Raw genomic sequence first — 20,961 nt, forward strand, 5'->3', positions numbered from 1 at the left:
GCCTGCAGCCAAGCTGTCTGCATGCTAGGTACACTGAACATACACCTTGAGTTAAGGTGTGGGGTATGATTTCGTATGATGGCAGGAACGCTTCTGTGATTATTCAATGCACCATAACTGAAAATTTGTATGTCAGTCTGGTGATTTGACCTGTTGTGATGCCATTCATGAACAGCATTACAGGGGGTGTTTTCCAACAGGATAATGCTCATACACATACTGATGATGTAACCCCACAAGCCTTGAAGAGTGTCGACATGTTGCCTTGGCCTGCTCGATCACACCCAGAGCTTCCTCCAAACAAGCATATATAGGACGTCTTTGGACAACCTCAGTGTCATCCACAAACAGTATTAACCATCCCTGTATTGACCGACCAAGTGCAACAGGCATGGAACTCAATCCCATAAACTGACATCTGGCAACTGTGCAACACAGTGAATGCATGTTACACCAGTTGTTTATTTACTAGCATTTCACATTTGCAATGGCTTATGTTGTGCTTACATTAACCTGTGATCGTGCAGTGTTAATCACTTAAATATTTTACTTGGACAGACGTATTCCTGAAATATCATTACTCTACATTAAATTTTTTGTATCAGTGTATTATTCACTGTTAGAGGTGGAATTTCTCCAGAAAACACAATGGAAATGTAGTTAATGTAGTAGATTTCTCAAGCAAAATTCTGTACAACAGTGGAATGTTGATTATGAAATAATATTGTTTTCATAACTGATTCTGATTCAGAAGCAAAATCACTGTATTTCTTTTCAAAAAGTCCCCTTCATAAACAGAGTCTTCAAATAGATCATTCAGTAGCTTCTTGACTTCAGTACTGGTCAAAAACTTTCCAATATTTATTGGACGGCACACTGTTAGCACAGTGAGAAACCTGCAGAAACTACAGCGACACTTGTCAATGCAATAGTTTTGATCAAATGAGGATTGACCATGAGAATGACAAAATAGTTTCAGAATCATCCACACAATGGCAGCACCATGCAGAGGCCAGTTCATAGCACTCCAAACCTGAAAAGAAGTCATGAGAACAATGATAGGAGTATAAACAGTGCACAACTTGGGCATGGGTCACCCATAGCGTGGCTGCCAGAGGAGCTTTATTCAGATCTGGGACTCAGTGTTGAAAAGCAATTTCGGTATTATGGCTGCATTTCGTGTACAGCAACACATGAACTGGAGTCCAGTGAACATAAAGCATTAAGTAACCACACTTTTTACTCAGAGTTCTCTGAATTAAGTGCTGTAGGTTTCTTAATTTCAAAACATCATAATAACTATGATCCCTAACCGCAAGTGGCAAGTTAATGATATGATACGAGAGCCATTTTTTAAACCTCCGGTAGGCAATAAATAAAAGACAAGTTCATAGAAAACAATTATTTTATTACCAGAAGTTTTGTTCACTATGGTTACTTTCAGAATAATAACCGAAAAGGTTGAGACATTTATCACACCTGTGAACAAGCTTTGCAGTACCCTCTTCAAAAAATGTTGGCGCCAATGATGTCAAATGGGCATTGACGTTGTTTTGAAGATCTTCGTTGGTTTGAAAGTGCTGCCCTCCTAGCCACGCCTTCAGTTCAGGGAAAAGGTGAAAGTTGCTGGGTGCCAGGTCCGGACTGTACGGTGGATGATCGAAAATGTCCCATTGAAATTGTTCAAGGAGCCATTGGGTTGTGCCAGCAGTGTGTGGACGAGCATTGTCATGAATCAACACAGTTCCTGGAGTCAGCATTCCTCTTCAGGTTTTGAATGGCTCTCTGCAAATGTCGTAAAGTTTCACAATAAGCAACGGTATTGATAGTGGCTCTGGGCTGCATAAACTCTACAAGCAACACACCTTTTTGGTCCTAAACATGGTAGCCATAACCTTTCTGTTGTTGAATGTTTGTTTGAATTTTTTTGGTTTGTTTGCTGAATTTGGATGCAGCCTTTGTTGTGATTGTCGTTTTGTTCCCAGTGTGTTGTATTGGATCCAAGTTTCATCTCCAGTAACAATTTATTTCAAAAAGTTCTCTCCTTCATCATGATAATGGTCAAGGAAATTCAGAGATGGCGCAATTCAGTGATTTGTGGGTGTCCGTCAACATTTTTGGAACCCGACAAGCTCAAACGTATTTGTGGCCTAAATGTTTGGTTACGATAGAGTGTATGACAGATCTTGAACCTTCTGGAATTTCCATAGACATAGCAGTTATGGTGTACCTACAATTTTCTCTAACCACTCTGTCAACTCGTTCAACAAGTTCGGCTGTAATGACAGACTTTCGTCCTTGGCCCCCTTCATCATGCACATCATTTCACCCATCTTTAAACTTTTGGCACCATTCATGTTCAACACCATCAATCATGAAGTTATCACCATACACTCGGCTCATTGTCCGATGAATTTCTCATGCTGTATTCCCTTCTGCTCGCAGAAATGGAATTACAATTCATAATTCACACTTGGCAGGAGCCACAATGATGGCAGCCATGTTTACGTAGCTGTAGTGCAACACAGACTGATGTCTTGAGGTTAACAATGGCGGAGTGTGTAGTGCGAGAGTTGCGCAGTGGCCTACAGTGCATTTCCACTTTCTGCTGCTTGCGTAGCTCCTATACTAAGTGATCGGAGGTTGGAAAAAAAAGGGGGGGGGGTGCAGTAGATATAGTTTGGCCTTATTTTCATAAAAATAGTTTTATATTGGGCCAATGCGGCATGCAAAAATTCGCTGCTTATTATGTGCTACTTCCCCTCCCACACTTGTGGCCTGCCCTGCCTGTTCCCCTCCAAGCCAAGACATTTGTCTGCAGAGCAGGGAGAAGAGAAAGCATATTGGAGCTCTAGAAACAGCTGTGATAGGCTAATGCTCCATCACTACCTCTTGACTCACTGAAATGTCAGTCATAAAGTAATTTTAACAGAAATATAGCGATTTCTTTCCACGTTTACATAGTCCTTCCCTTCCCAGATGTGCCTATCTGCACTCCGCTTTGTGGTGAGTAGCAGCTATTCTTTTAATAATATTGTTACATTCAATCCAGGACTTTTCATTGTTTGACTTTCCCAAATTTTATTTGAATACTGAGTGAGTGATGTTAAGATTGTTCTGAATGTGTGAACAGTGTTGTCACAGAAATTGTTATAAATTTGACTAATCTTGCTACTAGAATAAATGTTATTTCTTTGGTGAACGGCCCCCTTGAATGCCCTTTATGTGGTGAGTTTTCTGTTTCTAGGTATTTTTCCAGTCTGGGGCAACATGTTAATGACAACCGAAACTGTGCTTTAAGAATTATCAGATAAAACATTTTTTTTTTTTTTTTCGATTGTAAAATCTGAACCAATTTTTGATCTGTATGTAAACAGCTTCATGTTCATTGTGAGCTTGCTCAGCAGCCCCAACAGAGAGCCTTGAATGTAAGAGTCCTTAAAGCACTCTGCATTTGGAAGTACCTCACAGGATTCGTATGATCCAACAAAATTGTACGAGGGTTATTTTATCCATTTTGGTTAGAGAAAACCTGCGCTGTTTTCATAAATTACACTGTAGGAAATACTGCAGCCATCCACAAGTTATTTTGAACTGGTTTTATTGCACCATTACTAGTTTCAGGCCTGAGTCGATTGTCAGATGATAGCGTTGATTTCTTTGCAAGTTTTACATTTATATCGTAAAATACAATAAAGTTTTGTGATTTATAATTTGTAAAAGGTTTACCATTTGCGAGCTAAAATATAACAAAGCTTTTGTGATTGCATTGTTTTACACTTACATATGCTGTGTACATTGTATTTACTTGATGAAAAGCAATCCTTTGCATATTATAAGACAGAGGTTTGATTTTCGTAAAGTAAGTACGATGTATAGAGCATATACAGGTGTAAAACTAAGTAATCACAAAAACTTGGTTACATTTTAGGACACAAATGTAAAACTTGTAAGGAAGTCAATGCTACCATTTGACAATGGGCTCAGGCCTGAAACAAGTAAAGGTACAATAAAATTATTTCAAAAAACTTGTGGCTGGTTGCAGTATTTCCTACAGTGTAATATATAGGGATTGTTCATAAAGTAAGGTCTGATTTCTTGTAAAACATGAACCATCACAGACTTTTTCAAAAAACTGATTTTATTTACATCCTTATATGTTTCGCTATTTTTCTACATAGTTTCCACATTTGTTTAAACATTTGTGATAAAGTTCTATAAGCATTTGTTTCTCTAAGTCTTAGACATCTGCTTCCTGTATAGATAACCTGTCTTTAACTACTTCTTTCATCTCATTGTCTTCTGCAAAGCACTTGATGCTGAGAAACTCCAGGGAAAGTCACTTGGCACCATGTTTGGACTGTACAATGGGTGGGCAGTCTGTTCCAATCCAAAAGATTTTGGGTGCGCATGGCAGAAGGGGTCTGCGTTGACTTCAGAAGACTACATCGCTAATTCTGTGTTGCACTTTGAAGTTCAGCCAGGACAGTGCAGTAAGTGGCTGCATTTATTGTTGTCCCTGGCTTCATAAACTTGACTAACTAGACTCCATGTCTATCGCAACACACAGTTGCCATAACCTTGTGTGTTGAGGTTGTCTGATTTGCCTTAATTTTGGCTGGTGATGTTGTGTGACGCATTTCCACGTACTGACATTTAGACTCTGGGGTCATGTGAGAAACTCAAGTCTCATCCTCTGTGATACTGTCCTTTGAAAATTGATCACCTTCCTTATGCTATCAATCCAAAAACTCAAGAGCACTGGCCATTAGATCCATTTTGTGTTTGTCAGTAAGAAGCCTGGGTACCCACCGTGCATACAGTTCGCGAAATTGCAATTTTTAAGAGACGGTTTGTTGAAAGTTGTTCTATCCACATTTGAAAATTTCAGTGAGAAAGTTGAAATTGTGAATCGCCAGTCTTTACAAGTATTTTCTTCCATAGCTTTGACCATATGTTCTGAAATCGCGGGTGGTCGGCCTGTTCATGATGCATCTCGGACATTTTCTGTCTGTCCTTGAAAGCGCTCACCCACTTGCAATTCTCTGTCATGCATTGATTTGGGGCCATACACCTTACTTATCTGTCAATGAATTTCTGCTGCCACAACATTCCTTGCTATCAAAAACTAAATCACTAAGTGTGATGAAGAGACTAAGGGCTAGGGAAAAGGAAAGAAAGAGGAAGCTACCTGGTACAACCTTGCACAGAGCGTAATTGAGAATCGGGGAAGAAGGTTGTATATGTGGAAGAGACTTGGAGACAATAGAAAGCTTCAGATTGATCATATAAAGGTTAAACAAAGGTTTCGGAATTAGATTTGAAATTTTAAGACATTTCCAGGGGCAGATGTGGACTCTGACCATAATTTATTGGCTATGAATTGTAAAATTGAAGAAATAGCAAAAAGGTAGGAAAGTAAGTACATGGGATAAGGTGAAAGAACCAGAGGTTGTTGAGAGTGTCAAAGGGAGCATTAGGCAATGATTGGCTGAAAAAGGGGAAAGAATTACAGTAGAAGACGAATGGATAGCTTTGAGAGATGAAATAGTGGAGGTAGCAGAGGATTAAATAAGTAAAAAGACAAGGCCTATTAGAAACAGCTGTATAAATATCAAGAGCTCAGAGGGAAAACCAGTACTAAATAAAGAAGGGAAATCTGAATTGTGGAAGGAGTATATAGAGGGACTGTACAAGACAATATTATAAAAAGGGCAGAGGTCATAGATGGAAATGGGATGGGAGAAGTGATACTGTGAGAAGAATTTGATAGACCACTGAAAGATCCAAGTCAAAAAAAATGCCCTGGGAGGAAGCAACATTCCCATAGAAATACTGATACCCTTTGGAAAGCCAGTCAGAAAAGTATTCCACTTGGCATGCAAGATGTGCGAAGCAGATTTAAATACCCTCACACTTAAAGAAGAATGTAATAATTAAATTCCCAAGAAAGCAGGTGCTGATGGGTGTGAATTTTACTGAAGAATGAGTTTAATAAGTTATGGCTGCAAAATACTAACACAAGTTCTTTATGGAAGAGTGGAAAAAACTGGTTGAAGATCAGTTTGGATTCTGGAGAAATGTAGGAACACACAACGCAATACTGACCCTAAGACTTATCTTAGAAGATCGGTTAAGGAAAAGCAAAGCTACATGTAAAGGATCTGTGAATTCACTACGCAGATTAAAAAGGATTTAGGTTTCAGTAGTCACTTGGAGATGAGGAGGCTCGCACAGGATAGAGTAGCATGGGGAGCTGAATCATACCAGTCTTCAGACTGAAGACCACAACAGGGGTGTTTCCTTCATGGCCAAGCAGTTGTTGCAGCAAAGTTGGATTATGACTGTTTTGAAAGTAGCTCTCCCTCTGAGGTGCTGGTGGCAGGACCAGGATAGATGGTGAAGGGCCGAATATGACAGGTCATGCACATAATCTATAAGGCAAGGAGTAGAAGGCAAGTGTGGTTCGTATATTGTACCAAAATGTTGTTTGAGTGAGCATTGTAACACTTTAAAAGAGTTAGAAAGGACTGCAGGAAGTATATTTTTCTTATCACGGCACAACTGATTTAGTTGTTCTAGTACAAGGTGGTGATGTGTAATTGATGTACAGTTATCCCTCTCCCCATCTACCCCTGTTTGTTTCCTCTCCTGCATCCTTTCCACTCATCTGAGCTGAGGCCACAACTCAGTCCAAACATAACATTGGCAAAGAGCCTAAGTGAGTGAGTGTGATATTGAGTGTGTGTGTGTGTGTGTGTGGGGGGGGGGGGGGGGTGTTAATTACTAAGTAGATAGCTGAACTATGATGATATTCGGCATTTTTCACACATCTGTTTCTTCTGCTCAGAGGACCTGTGTACAGTAGTTTTCTTTCTTCATATCGTCAATAGCCAGGAGCCTGCTTCCAGAATGTGAAACTAAAATTTTCAGGTTTATAGACTTTAATCGTACCATAAAGAAAATACTTTTAAGGTTTTGCATAAATGTACAAATAATGAGGGTGTATTCAGAAGTTAGACTAATAGCATGTTTTGCCATCATGGTAACAATGACTATACACATCATTCAGTTGTAGCATTTGAAGTTGTTTTGCTACATAAAAACCTACACACAAACTTTAACATTCTCTCTCTGTTACTTCTGCAATAATATGTTCTATAAAAGAAAGCTAGTTTAACTTTTGCTGATAATCTGAAAGTGTTCTGAATTTTTTACATATTCTTTGTAGCAGCATCTTCCTCTACAGCTAGCTTTATGTATGTGACAGTGCTGTTTTTATTATAGGTTCATTTGTTTTATTTTTTAATTATAGGTGAAGTGGAGAAGGATGACAAATCTGGAATTACAGATGACTTAAAGAAAGAGTCAAACCTGAATCCATGATAATTTGTGATAAAACTATAATGAAATGTAGCTTTCATAATTATGTACTAAATCATAATGTACAAAGTTGTACATTAATTTAATCAACCTTTCTCTAACACAGTTTAAACAAGAATATCATCAGGCGATTTGCTACAGTTGTGTGCACTTTGCATTATTTGAAGTGAATGGTGTTGTATGGTGACATTTGAAATCCAGGATGCATGAAGATCATTTTCATCATTTCATGAGACTTTTATTGCACTGATTCATTTTCTTTGTTGTGTGTTCTGTCAGCAATATCCTCCATGGAGGACTATTTTGTACATTTTTGATGTGATTGTTTTTTAAAGACAGTTGCCAAAATGAAATATGCTATAGAAAAGAACTTTAAATCTACTTTTCATTGCCTACACAGTAAAACTTCTCATTTGACTTCCCAGTGCCCTCATAAGAAGTTGATTATGAATGCAAATCAATTTCAGTACGTCACTATCTTCTCATGAATTTTTGCAACTTATTTGAATTTTGAATTAGGCTTATTTTTTGATACGACAAATCTGTTTTGACTATGGTAATTCATATTAAGAATTTTTTTAAAGTGTGGATTAGACAGTACTCTGAAAAGTGTCTTATTTTAAATAGCTTTTGTGTGAAAACTGGTAGAAATAAATTTTTATTGAGGATTTTATATCTTCACATTATTTTAAGGTCAGGATGATATATTTGCTCTGGTGTCATTTTTGTTTTCTTGTATTTGTTTCTCGTCATGAAAGACATGAAACTGGGATCCAGTGTTTGGAAGTAATAGATCTTGCATTTATTTTTGTTTGATACATTGTGATCCAACTTAAGCTAATAGATATTTTTGATAAAAAGATGTAAATATTTGCTTCTGTAGTTGGTGTCTGATTCACACAGATTTTTGTCTTTTCTATCTGTTGGATAAACTGTATTACAGACTGCCATTTTAAGTGGTTTTGGAACAAACCAAGTTGTTTTGGAACCACTTTTCTTGTCTGTTTGACTGACTTTGTAAGTAGGAATATCAATGTACAGTTCAGATGAAGTTTTAACCATAAATTATCTTACTTATTTATATAAATTTAGAATAGATACAAATAAATTGTTTTATCAGATTCATACTCCACTTGTCATATTTATTTTACCTTTTCCATTAATTTTGTCAGAACAGTGTTACATAAAATATGAACAGCCACAATTAAGCAGGTTAACAGCAACTAAATGATTTCTTTTGGAGTATGGACGATGCCTTTAGGCTGATATGTATTTGATACCAGTTGCTTATGTTTATAGGGATCTAACTAAGTTCAAGGTAAGTGTCCAGAAAATGACGTAATAATGCTCATAAATTATTTATGATCAAGTATACACCAAAATATGGTTTATGAAGAACTGCACAGACAGTGTAACTAGTCCGGCCTCCTCTGTATAAAGAAGTGAAATGTATATTATACAACAGTCTGTCATGTGAATTTTCTATAGTACACTAGCACAATAATTTCATTAGACTCTTCCACCTATTCTCTCACTTGATGTGTTGTTGTTTTAGAATATTTCCTTTTAATCTTCTTGTAAGATAGTGGCTATTGGATATGTCAAATATGTCTGGCTAGTTCATAAAATTAAGAATGTTTTGTAGTGCATTAACTTGCCCCCCCTCCTACTTTCATTTCAAGTATGATAAATGCAATTCACCAGGAAAACTTAAATATGATATCCAGGTCTCTGGGTATACAGCTGATTTGTCATTTTCTGCTTACATGACATTTCGACAACCTTTCTGGCAGGGCTCAGGTGTTGCACACAACTTCCATTGCTAGCTGTTTGCACTCCAACCACTGTCAAACACAGTTTGGTTGGAGTCCAAACAGCAAGCAACAAAATTTTCGATCAATATCTAATGAAGATAACTAGGGAGGTTGCTGAAATATTGTTAAAGAGAAAATGACAGCATTTCTGAAATAACAGGTACATGTAAACTTTCAGTTTCATCAAGAACACCTGTAGGATAAAAAAAAAAAAAAAAATTTAAAAAAAATCTATACATTGTTGTTTTTTATAGCTTCGGGAATGTTTAAAATAAATGTTATTAGCCATATAAAAGCAGGAAATAGGAAACTAAGTTAAAATAATTCAGTTGTCTATACACTACAGATCGGAGAGAAACTAAGCTGCAAGAAAGTGCACATGTTGAGACAAAGGGAAAATGCAGAAGAAAGGTGTAACAGAATGTGAAAAATAAAACATTTTAAGGTGGTCAATGGATTTCAGAAAGGCACTACAACTGGTGCTAATGCATTCACCAACCATGTTCTAACATGTGGTTAGATAGCATAAATTACAATGTTGTCAGAGACATTACTCTTTATGATATTTAAGATACAGCACTCCGTCTTAGCTGAAAAGAGGATTTATATTAAGGAATATGGTTACCATGTCACAGAATAAAGAAATTAAAAAGGATATTCCAGAAGATTTCATCTGAAGTCCTCTGCTTTTTCTCTACATGAAAGCCATTCCATACTGTTTGGTACAGTGGATTAATTTATTTTGTGTGTTGGGCCCAGGAAAAAGTGTAAATACATAAGGTTTCCCATGATGTTCTTTTGAAAGTTATGAGGAGCATTTCCTTCACTTCAGTTGCATTAAAATGTAGAAAGACAAAGTGCATTTTTTTACAGGTTAAAGAAGGCATAGGGGCTAACATTAAGTTTGTAGTGCAAGCTTTTGTCAGAATACTTCTGAGGTTTTCAATGGACTGATTGCTGCGACCTGAACTCTGTCTTGAAATGGAGCTAAGCTCTTGAGTTGGAATACATCTACCTCTACATTCATACTCCGCAAGCCACTGTGTAATGGATGGCAAAGGGTACCCTGTATCAGTATCAGTCATTTCCTTTTCTGTAACTCGTCAGGCTTTCCTGGCAATGTAATGACATCTTGGGTTGTTGGGTGTTCTGCCTGATATCAGTGTCGTTCTTGCATGATATTTCGGTAACGTAGCTTGTGACCTTCATCAGGTGTGACCTGAGACTGCTCCTCGAATGGACCTGGTCCAGTATTTATGTCGGTGGCCTTCCCCCTCCACCGGTATTTGTAGGCATTCCCTCTGCGGTCCGCGCCTGCGTGCCCTCAAGAAACTCCGGGGAGACAACAGTATTGTAGTACTGCCGGCAGACAAGGGGAATTCTAAAGTCATTTTGCAGCGGGTGGATTACAATGAGAAAATATGCCATCTTCTGAGGGACCGTTCATATAGAACCTTGGAGTGTGACCCCACTGACAAGGTGAACAAGTAGACCAGGGCTCTTCTGAAGGAGATGGGGATGCCTGATAAGATCCTCAGACAACTACGGGGAAAAAGCACCAGTACCACATAGACTATATGGTTTGCCTAAAATACACATGGAGGGCTTGCCCCTATGCCCAATTGTCAGTAATATCGGGGCACCTACATATGCAATGACCAAGTACTTGAAAGATAAGCAAAGAAGATGGAATATCTGCTCTATGTTGGTTTTATTTCTGCCAGAATTAGTAGGATCCTCCGTAAACACAACATCAAGTGTGTTTTCTGTCCATCAGCAAGATCGAGGGACTGGTGGGAAATGTTAAAGGTGACCTGGGGTTACGAACACCAGACATTTACAAAATACCTTGTCAATGTGGGATGTCCTACATTGGCCAGACGACAAGAACAGTGGATATCAGGTGCAAAGAACATCGAAGGCACACCGGATTAAGACAGGTGATGAAATGAGCCATTGCTGAACACTGTCTAGAACCAGATCATGCCATCAATTATGATGAAACCCAGATTTTGGGACAGTGTTATAAGGGAATCGATAGAGATAAAAGTAATTGATAATCTCATGAACCGTGACGTGGGGTACCAGCTAAGCAGAGCCTGGGATCCTGCTCTGCAATTGTTAAAGGAGCAATGGGGACAGCTGCAGCACTCCATGAATAGAAGAACTGAAGGTGTGGATATAGAAAACAATCCCCAGACAGAATGCCAGGCTCTCTGGACCAAAGATGGACCATCTGAGAGTGGGTCTGACTGACGCGGACCGCAGAGGGAACACCCAGAACCGCAGCGGACCGAAAACGGAACAGCGACACTCCAGAAGATCGCAGTGAGTGGGAGAGGACCGCAGGAAGAACACCTGGCAACCCATACAGAACTCCAAACGCGCCAGGCCTTAGATGGAACACCCAGGAGCAGGTCTGGTGGGCGCATGCCGCAGAGGGAACGCCTGCAACCGCCGTATAGGGCAAGGCTACAGAAATAAATACTGGACCAGGTCCACACGAGGAGCAGTCTCAGGTCGTACCTGATGAAGGTTACAAGCTACGTTACTGAAATATTGTGCAAGAATGACGCTGATATCCGGCAGAACACCTGACAACCCAAGATGTCATTTCCTTTCCTGTTCTGCTCTCTAATAGAGTGAAGGAAAAGGACTGTCTATATGCCTCCATATGAGCCCTAATTTCTATCATATTACATCTGTAGTCCATATGTGAAATGTATTTTAGTAGCAGCAGATTGTTCTGCAGTCAGTTTCAAATGCCGGTTCCCTAAATTTTCTCATTAGTGTTCTGCGTAAAGAACAGTTGTCCCTCCAGAGATTCCCATTTAATTTCATGAAGCATCTCTGTAACACTCGAGTATCAAATATATCAGCACACCTCTGAATTACTTCAGTGCTGTTGTGACTATGTCAAGATGCACCCTTCTAATGCTGTATTCAAACAATATGGGGCTGTTTTTCCCAACTGATCAGCATTAACATACATTTTTCTACATTTTGAGCAACTTGCCATTCATCACACCAACTAGAAATTTTATCTCCATCATCTTGTATATTCCTATAGTCACTCAAATGGTGACACCTTCCTATATCTGGAAACCTAGTCTGTATGCTCATGTCTTCCATAACAATCTATAATGGGGCACATGTCAAACGCTTTCCAGAAATCTAGGAGTATGGGATCTGCCTTTTGCTCTTAATATGTGGTTCACAGGAAATCGTGTAGGATAAATGCAAGCTGAGCTTTGCACAAATGATGCTTTCGAAATCTGTTCTTATTTGTGGAAAGAAGCTTTTCTGTCTCAAGGAAATTTATTATAAAATATGTTCAGAAATTTTGCAGATAACCAAAGATAAGGACATGGGTCTGTAGTTTCACATAAGTGATGTTACGGCACCATCAGCCTAAATAAGGTGTTTATGTTCTGTATCCTCTGGGTCTGTTTAAACTGTACCAAAACTTTCTCATGCAACATTGTTTGAACTTGGCAGTGTTATAATTTTCTTTATTTCTGTTGAAGCCTTCTTAACGTTTCCATCATGCCATACAATGGAGGGAACATGTATCTGTTCTTTTGTTCACCACAGGACAGAAACATGTAAAACATGCTATATTCACAGAACCAAGTTAAAATATGAAATTGCATGTGTTTTGGAGGAGATGCTACTTAAACTACAAGAATCATAGTGGTGGTGCTATTGTTTTTGTGGTCTTTAGTCCAGAGACTCGTTTGATGCAGCTCTCCATGCTACTTTATCCTGTGCAAGCTTCTTCATTTCAAAGCAACTATGGCTACCTACATCCTAGTGTATTCATCTCTTTGTCTCCCTCTACGATTTTTACCTTCCATGCTGCACTCCAATACTAAAGTGGTGATCCCTTGAGGCCTCAGAACATGCCCTACCAACCGATCCCTTCTTCTAGACAAGTTGTGCCACAAATTCCTCTTCTCCCCAGTTCTGTTCAGTACCTCCTCATTAGTTTCATGATCCCATCTAATCTTCAACATTCTTCTGTAGCACCACGTTTTGAAAGCTTCTATACTCATCTTGTCTAAACTATTTATCGTCCATGTTTCACATCCATACATGGCTACACTCCATAAATATTCTTTGAGAAAAGACTTCCTGACACTTAAATCTATACTCGATGTTAACAAATTTCTCTACTTCAGAAGTACTTTTTCTTGCCATTGCCAGTCTACATTTTATATCCTCCCTGCTTCACTTCAACCATCATAGTTATTTTGCTCATCTACCACTTTAAGTGTCCCATTTCCTAATGTAATTCCCTCAGCATCACCTGATTTAGTTAGACTACATTCCATTATACTCGTTTTGCTTTTGTTGATGTTCATATTATAGCCTCCTTTCAAGACATTGTCCATTCCGTTCAGCTGTTCTTCCAGGTCCTTTGCTGTCTCTTGACAGAATTGTAATATTATCAGCAAAACTCAAAGTTTTTATTTCTTCTCCAATGATTTTAATTCCTACTCCAAATTTTTCTTTTGTTTCCTGTACTGCTTCCACAATGTCTAGTTTGAATAGCATTATGGGTAGGCTACAACCCTGTCTCACTCCCTACCCAACCACTGCTTCTCTTTCATGTCCCTTGACTCTTATAACTGCCATCTGGTTTCTGTACAAATTGTAAGTAGTCTTTCACTCCCTGTATTTGACCCCTGCCACCTTCAGAATTAGAAATAGAGTATTCCAGTCAACATTGTCAAAAGCTTTCTCTAAGTCTACAGATGCTAGAAGCATAGGTTTGCCTTTCCTTAACCTATTTTCTAAGATAAGTTGTAGGGTCAATAATGCCTCACGTGTTCCAACATTTCTACAGAATCCAAACTGATCTTCCCCGAGGTCGGTTTCTACCAGTTTTTCCATTCGTCTGTAAAGAATTCATGTTAGTATTTTGCAGCCGTGGCTTATTAAACTGATAGTTTGGTAATTTTCACATCTGTCAACACCTGCTTTCATTGGGATTGGAATTATTATATTCTTCTTGAAGTCTGAGGGTATTTTGCCTTTCTCATACATCTTGCTCACCAGATGATAGAGTTTTGTTAGGCCTGGTTCTCCCAAGGCTGTCAGTAGTTCTAATGGAATGTTGTCTACTCCTGGGGCCTTGTTTCGACTTAGGTCTTTCAGTGCTCTGTCAAATTCTTCACGCAATATCATATCTCCCATTTCATCTTCACATACGTGCTCTTCCAGTTCCATAATATTGTCCTCAAGTACATCACCCTTGTATAGACACTCTATATACTCCTTCCACCTTCCTGCTTTCCCTTCTTTGCTTAGAATTGGTTTTCCATCTGAGCTCTTGACATTCAAACAAGTGGTTCTCTTTTCTCCAGAGGTCTCTTTAATTTTCCTGTAGGCAGTATCCATCTTACATGCCTCTAAATCCTTACATTTGCCCTCCAGCCATCCCTGCTTAGCCATTTTGCACTTCCTATCAATCTCATTTTTGAGATGTTTGTATTCCTTTGTGCCTGCTTTGTTTGCTGTATTTTAAATTTTCTCCTTTCATCAATTAAATTAAGTATCTATTCTGTTGCCCAAAGATTTCTACTAGCTCTCATCTTTTTACCTACTTGATCCTCTGCTGCCTTCACTATTTTATCCCTCAAATCTACCCAGTCTTCTTCTACTGTATTTCTTTCCCCTGTTCTTGTCAATCGATCTCTAATGTTCTCTCTGGAACTCCCTACATCCTCTGGTTCTTTCAGTTTATTCAGTTCCCATCTCCTTAAATTCCCACCTTTTTGCAGTTTCTTCAGTTTTAATCTACAGTTCATAACCAATAGATTGTGGGCAGAATCCACATCTGCCCGTGGAAATGTTCCTAAATATTGGTCTTGCCATTATATAATCTGTCTGAAACCTTCCAGTGTCTCCAGGCCTCTTCCATGTATACAACCTTCTTTCATGATTCTTAAACCAGCTGTGATTAAGTTATGCTCTGTGCAAAATTCTACCAGGTGGCTTCCTCTTCATTCCTTAACCCCATTCCATATTCACCTACTATTTTTCCTTCTCTCCCTTTTCCTACTATCGAATTCCAGTCCCCCATGACTGTTAAATTTTCGTCTCCCTTCACTACCTGAATAATTTCTTTTATCTCATCATACATTTCTTCAATGTCTTCGTCGTCTGCTGAGCTAGTTGGCATATAAACTTGTATTACTGTGGTAGGTGTGGGCTTCAAGTCTATCTTGGCTACAATAATGCATTCACTATGCTGTTCGTAGTAGCTAACCTGTGCTCCTATTTTTTTATTCATTATTAAACCTGCTCCTGCATTATCCCTATTTGATTTTGTATTTATAACCCTGTAGTCACCTGACTAGAAGTCTTGTTCCTCCTGCCATCGAACTTCACTAGTTCCCCCTATATCTAACTTTAACCTATCCATTTCCCTTTTTAAGTTTTCTGACCTACCTGTCAGATTAAGGGAGCTGACATTCCACGCTCCGGTTCGTAGAACGCCGGTTTTGTTTCTCCTGATAACGATGTCCTCCTGAGTAGTCCCCACCCGGAGATCCGAATGGGGGACTATTTTACCTCCGGAATATACCCAAGAGGACGCCATAATCATTTAATCATCATAGTTATAAATAACAAAAGGACTCCTTCCAGTTACTTTAGTCAGAATAACTGTCTACCTTAAGGATTAAAGAAATAAGAGAGTTAAAAAAAATTTGCTTATTTTAATTCCCCAACATCTTGTTTCATATTAATCTGGGCTGTACTAGAGAAATTTATTGCACAGAAAAGGTGTACGTGAGAATCTACCACATTTGGCTTGTAAGAGATCTATTGAAACAATCAGCGTCCTCGCAGTGCAGTGGTTGTCTGACGAAACATGATATTAATATAATAGAGGGAAACATTCCACGCTGGAAAAATATATCTAAAAACAAAGATGATGTGACTTACCATAAGAAAGCGCTGGCGGGTCGATAGACACACAAACACACACAATCATACACACAAAATTCTAGCTTTCGCAACCAACTGTTGCTTCATCAGGAAGGAGGGAAAGAGAGGGAAAGACGAAAGGATGTGGGTTTTAAGGGAGAGGGTAAGGAGTCATTCCAATCCCGGGAGCAGAAAGACTTACCTTAGGGGGAAAAAAGGACAGGTATACACTCGCACACACAACCATATCCAACCACACATACACAGACACAAGCAGACATTTGTAAAGGCAAAGAGATTCGGCAGAGATGTCAGTTGAGGCAGAAGTACAGAGGCAAAGATGTTGTTGAAAGACAGGTGAGGTATGAGCGGCGGCAACTTGAAATTAGCAGAGGTTGAGGCCTGTCGGATAACGAGAAGAGAGGATATACTGAAGGGCAAGTTCCCATCTCCAGAGTTCTAACAGGTTGGCGTTAGTGGGAAGTATCCAGATAACCCGGACGGTGTAACACTGTGCCAAGATGTGCTGGCCGTGCACCAAGGCATGTTTAGCCACAGGGTGATCCTCATTACCAACAAACACTGTCTGCCTGTGTCCATTCATGCGAATGGACAGTTGGTTGCTGGTCATTCCCACATAGAAAGCTTCACAGTGTAGGCAGGTCAGTTGGTAAATCACGTGGGTGCTTTCGCACGTGGCTCTGCCTTTGATCGTGTACACCTTCCGGGGTACAGGACTGGAGTAGGTGGTGGTGGGAGGGTGCATGGGACAGGTTTTACATCGGGGGCGGTTACAAGGGTAGGAGCCAGAGGGTAGGGAAGGTGGTTTGGGGATTTCATAGGGAAGAACTAAGAGGTTACAAAGGTTAGGTGGACGGCGGAAAGACACTCTCGGTGGAGTGGGGAGGATTTCATGAAGGATGGATCTCATGTCAGGGCAGGATTTGGGGAAGTCCTATCCCTGCTGGAGAGCCACATTCAGAGTCTGATCCAGTCCCAGAAAGTATCCTGTTACAAGTGGGGCACTTTTGTGGTTCTTCTGTGGGAGGTTCTGGGTTTGAGGGGATGAGGAAGTGGCTCTGGTTATTTGATTCTGTACCAGGTCGGGAGGGTAGTTGCGGGATGCGAAAGCTGTTTTCAGGTTGTTTGTGTAATGGTTCAGGGATTCCGGACTGGAGCAGATTCGTTTGCCATGAAGACCTAGGCTGTAGGGAAGGGACCGTTTGATGTGGAATGGGTGGCAGCTGTCATAATGGGGGTACTGTTGCTTGTTGGTGGGTTTGATGTGGACGGACGTGTGAAGCTGGCCATTGGACAGATGGAGGTCAACGTCAAGGAAAGTGGCATGGGATTTGGAGTAGGACCAGGTGAATCTGATGGAACCAAAGGAGTTGAGGTTGGAGAGGAAATTCTGGAGTTCTTCTTCACTGTGAGTCCAGATCATGAAGACGTCATCAATAAATCTGTACCAGACTTTGGGTTGGCAGGCCTGGGTAACCAAGAAGGCTTCCTCTAAGCGACCCATGAATAGGTTGGCGTACGAGGGGGCCATCCTGGTACCCATGGCTGTTCCCTTTAATTGTTGGTATGTCTGGCCTTCAAAAGTGAAGAAGTTCTGGGTCAGGATGAAGCTGGCTAAGGTAATGAGGAAAGAGGTTTTAGGTAGGGTGGCAGGTGATCGGCGTGAAAGGAAATGCTCCATAGCAGCGAGGCCCTGAACGTGCGGAATATTTGTGTATAAGGAAGTGGCATCAATGGTTACAAGGATGGTTTCCGTGGGTAACAGAATGGGTAAGGATTCCAGGCGTTCGAGAAAGTGGTTGGTGTCTTTGATGAAGGATGGGAGACTGCATGTAATGGGTTGAAGGTGTTGATCTACGTATGCAGAGATACATTCTGTGGGGGCTTGGTAACCAGCTACAATGGGGCGGCCGGGATAATTGGGTTTGTGAATTTTAGGAAGAAGGTAGAAGGTAGGGGTGCGGGGTGTCGGTGGGGTCAGGAGGTTGATGGAGTCAGGTGAAAGGTTTTGTAGGGGGCCTAAGGTTCTGAGGATTCCTTGAAGCTCCACCTGGACATCAGGAATGTGATTACCTTGGCAAACTTTGTATGTGGTGTTGTCTGATAGCTGACGCAGTCCCTCAGCCACATACAGGTACTCCCGACGATCAAGTACAACGGTCGTGGAACCCTTGTCCGCCGGAAGAATGACGATGGATCGGTCAGCCTTCAGATCACGAATAGCTTGGGCTTCAGCAGTGGTGATGTTGGGAGTATGAGTAAGGTTTTTTAAGTAGGATTGAGAAGCAAGGCTGGAAGTCAGAAATTCCTGGAAGGTTTGGAGAGGGTGATTTTGAGGAAGAGGAGGTGGGTCCCGCTGAATTTCTGACTTCCAGCCTTGCTTCTCAATCCTACTTAAAAAACCTTACTCATACTCCCAACATCACCACTGCTAAAGCCCAAGCTATTTGTGATCTGAAGGCTGACCGATCCATCGTCATTCTTCCGGCGGACAAGGGTTCCACGACCGTGGTACTTGATCGTCGGGAGTACCTGTATGTGGCTGAGGGACTGCGTCAGCTTTCAGACAACACCACATACAAAGTTTGCCAAGGTAATCACATTCCTGATGTCCAGGTGGAGCTTCAAGGAATCCTCAGAACCTTAGGCCCCCTACAAAACCTTTCACCTGACTCCATCAACCTCCTGACCCCACCGACACCCCGCACCCCTACCTTCTACCTTCTTCCTAAAATTCACAAACCCAATTATCCCGGCCGCCCCATTGTAGCTGGTTACCAAGCCCCCACAGAATGTATCTCTGCATACGTAGATCAACACCTTCAACCCATTACATGCAGTCTCCCATCCTTCATCAAAGACACCAACCACTTTCTCGAACGCCTGGAATCCTTACCCATTCTGTTACCCACGGAAACCATCCTTGTAACCATTGATGCCACTTCCTTATACACAAATATTCCGCACGTTCAGGGCCTCGTTGCGATGGAGCACTTCCTTTCACGCCGATCACCTGCCACCCTACCTAAAACCTCTTTCCTCATTACCTTAGCCAGCTTCATCCTGACCCAGAACTTCTTCACTTTTGAAGGCCAGACATACCAACAATTAAAGGGAACAGCCATGGGTACCAGGATGGCCCCCTCGTACGCCAACCTATTCATGGGTCGCTTAGAGGAAGCCTTCTTGGTTACCCAGGCCTGCCAACCCAAAGTTTGGTACAGATTTATTGATGACATCTTCATGATCTGGACTCACAGTGAAGAAGAACTCCAGAATTTCCTCTCCAACCTCAACTCCTTTGGTTCCATCAGATTCACCTGGTCCTACTCCAAATCCCATGCCACTTTCCTTGACGTTGACCTCCATCTGTCCAATGGCCAGCTTCACACGTCCGTCCACATCAAACCCACCAACAAGCAACAGTACCCCCATTATGACAGCTGCCACCCATTCCACATCAAACGGTCCCTTCCCTACAGCCTAGGTCTTCATGGCAAACGAATCTGCTCCAGTCCGGAATCCCTGAACCATTACACAAACAACCTGAAAACAGCTTTCGCATCCCGCAACTACCCTCCCGACCTGGTACAGAATCAAATAACCAGAGCCACTTCCTCATCCCCTCAAACCCAGAACCTCCCACAGAAGAACCACAAAAGTGCCCCACTTGTGACAGGATACTTTCCGGGACTGGACCAGACTCTGAATGTGGCTCTCCAGCAGGGATAGGACTTCCCCAAATCCTGCCCTGAAATGAGATCCATCCTTCATGAAATCCTCCCCACTCCACCGAGAGTGTCTTTCCGCCGTCCACCTAACCTTCGTAACCTCTTAGTTCATCCCTATGAAATCCCCAAACCACCTTCCCTACCCTCTGGCTCCCTACCCTTGTAACCGCCCCCGGTGTAAAACCTGTCCCATGCACCCTCCCACCACCACCTACTCCAGTCCTGTAAACCGGAAGGTGTACACGATCAAAAGCAGAGCCACGTGTGAAAGCACCCACATGATTTACCAACTGACCTGCCTACACTGTGATGCATTCTATGTGGGACTGACCAGCAACAAACTGTCCATTCGCATGAATGGACTCAGGCAGACAGTGTTTGTTGGTAATGAGGATCACCCTGTGGCTAAACATGCCTTGGTGCACGGCCAGCACATCTTGGCACAGTGTTACACCATCCGGGTTATCTGGATACTTCCCACTAACACCAGCCTGTTAGAACTCTGGAGATGGGAATTTGCCCTTCAGTATATCCTCTCTTCTCGTTATCCGCCAGGCCTCAACCTCCGCTAATTCCAAGTTGCCACCGCTCATACCTCACCTGTCTTTCAACAACATCTTTGCCTCTGTACTTCTGCCTCGACTGACATCTCTGCCGAATCTCTTTGCCTTTACAAATGTCTGCTTGTGTCTGTGTATGTGTGGTTGGATATGGGTGTGTCTGCGAGTGTATACCTGTCCTTTTTTCCCCCTAAGGTAAGTCTTTCCACTCCCGGGATTGGAATGACTCCTTACCCTCTCCCTTAAAACCCACATCCTTTCGTCTTTCCCTCTTTCCTGATGAAGCAACAGTTGGTTGCGAAAGCTAGAATTTTGTGTGTATGATTGTGTTTGTTTGTGTGTCTATCGACCAGCCAGCGCTTTCGTATGGTAAGTAACATCATCTTTGTTTTTAGACACATGTTATTAGTTCATTTCAGTTTCTGAATATTCAAAAAGACAATAATAACATGGAAAAAATGTTCCTGACTCCTTCCTGTATCTTATCAGGTACTCTGAATGAAAGAAGTAGTAAGA

The 20,961-nt window shown here is 41.1% G+C and overlaps 1 protein-coding gene across 3 annotated transcripts in view; it reads left to right on the top strand.

Annotated features, from left to right (window-relative positions):
• The window catches only part of LOC126251347 (histone deacetylase HDAC1), a 181,403-nt gene that overhangs the window by 155,928 nt on the left and 4,514 nt on the right, over positions 1-20,961 (top strand). Inside the window, exon 10 of one of the 3 annotated variants that reach the window (XM_049951718.1) lies at positions 7,316-8,510. The exons of 1 other annotated variant lie outside the window; for it this stretch is intronic. In XM_049951718.1, the coding sequence (XP_049807675.1) occupies positions 7,316-7,386 (71 nt within the window). In that variant the 3' untranslated portion in view covers positions 7,387-8,510. Of the gene's footprint in view, positions 1-7,315; positions 8,511-20,961 lie in introns of those variants that run through there. One more of the 3 variants, XM_049951719.1, reaches the window with a different exon arrangement.

The sequence above is a fragment of the Schistocerca nitens genome, chromosome 4, assembly GCF_023898315.1.
Source record: "Schistocerca nitens isolate TAMUIC-IGC-003100 chromosome 4, iqSchNite1.1, whole genome shotgun sequence".
In the NCBI taxonomy this organism is placed as follows: domain Eukaryota; kingdom Metazoa; phylum Arthropoda; class Insecta; order Orthoptera; family Acrididae; genus Schistocerca; species Schistocerca nitens.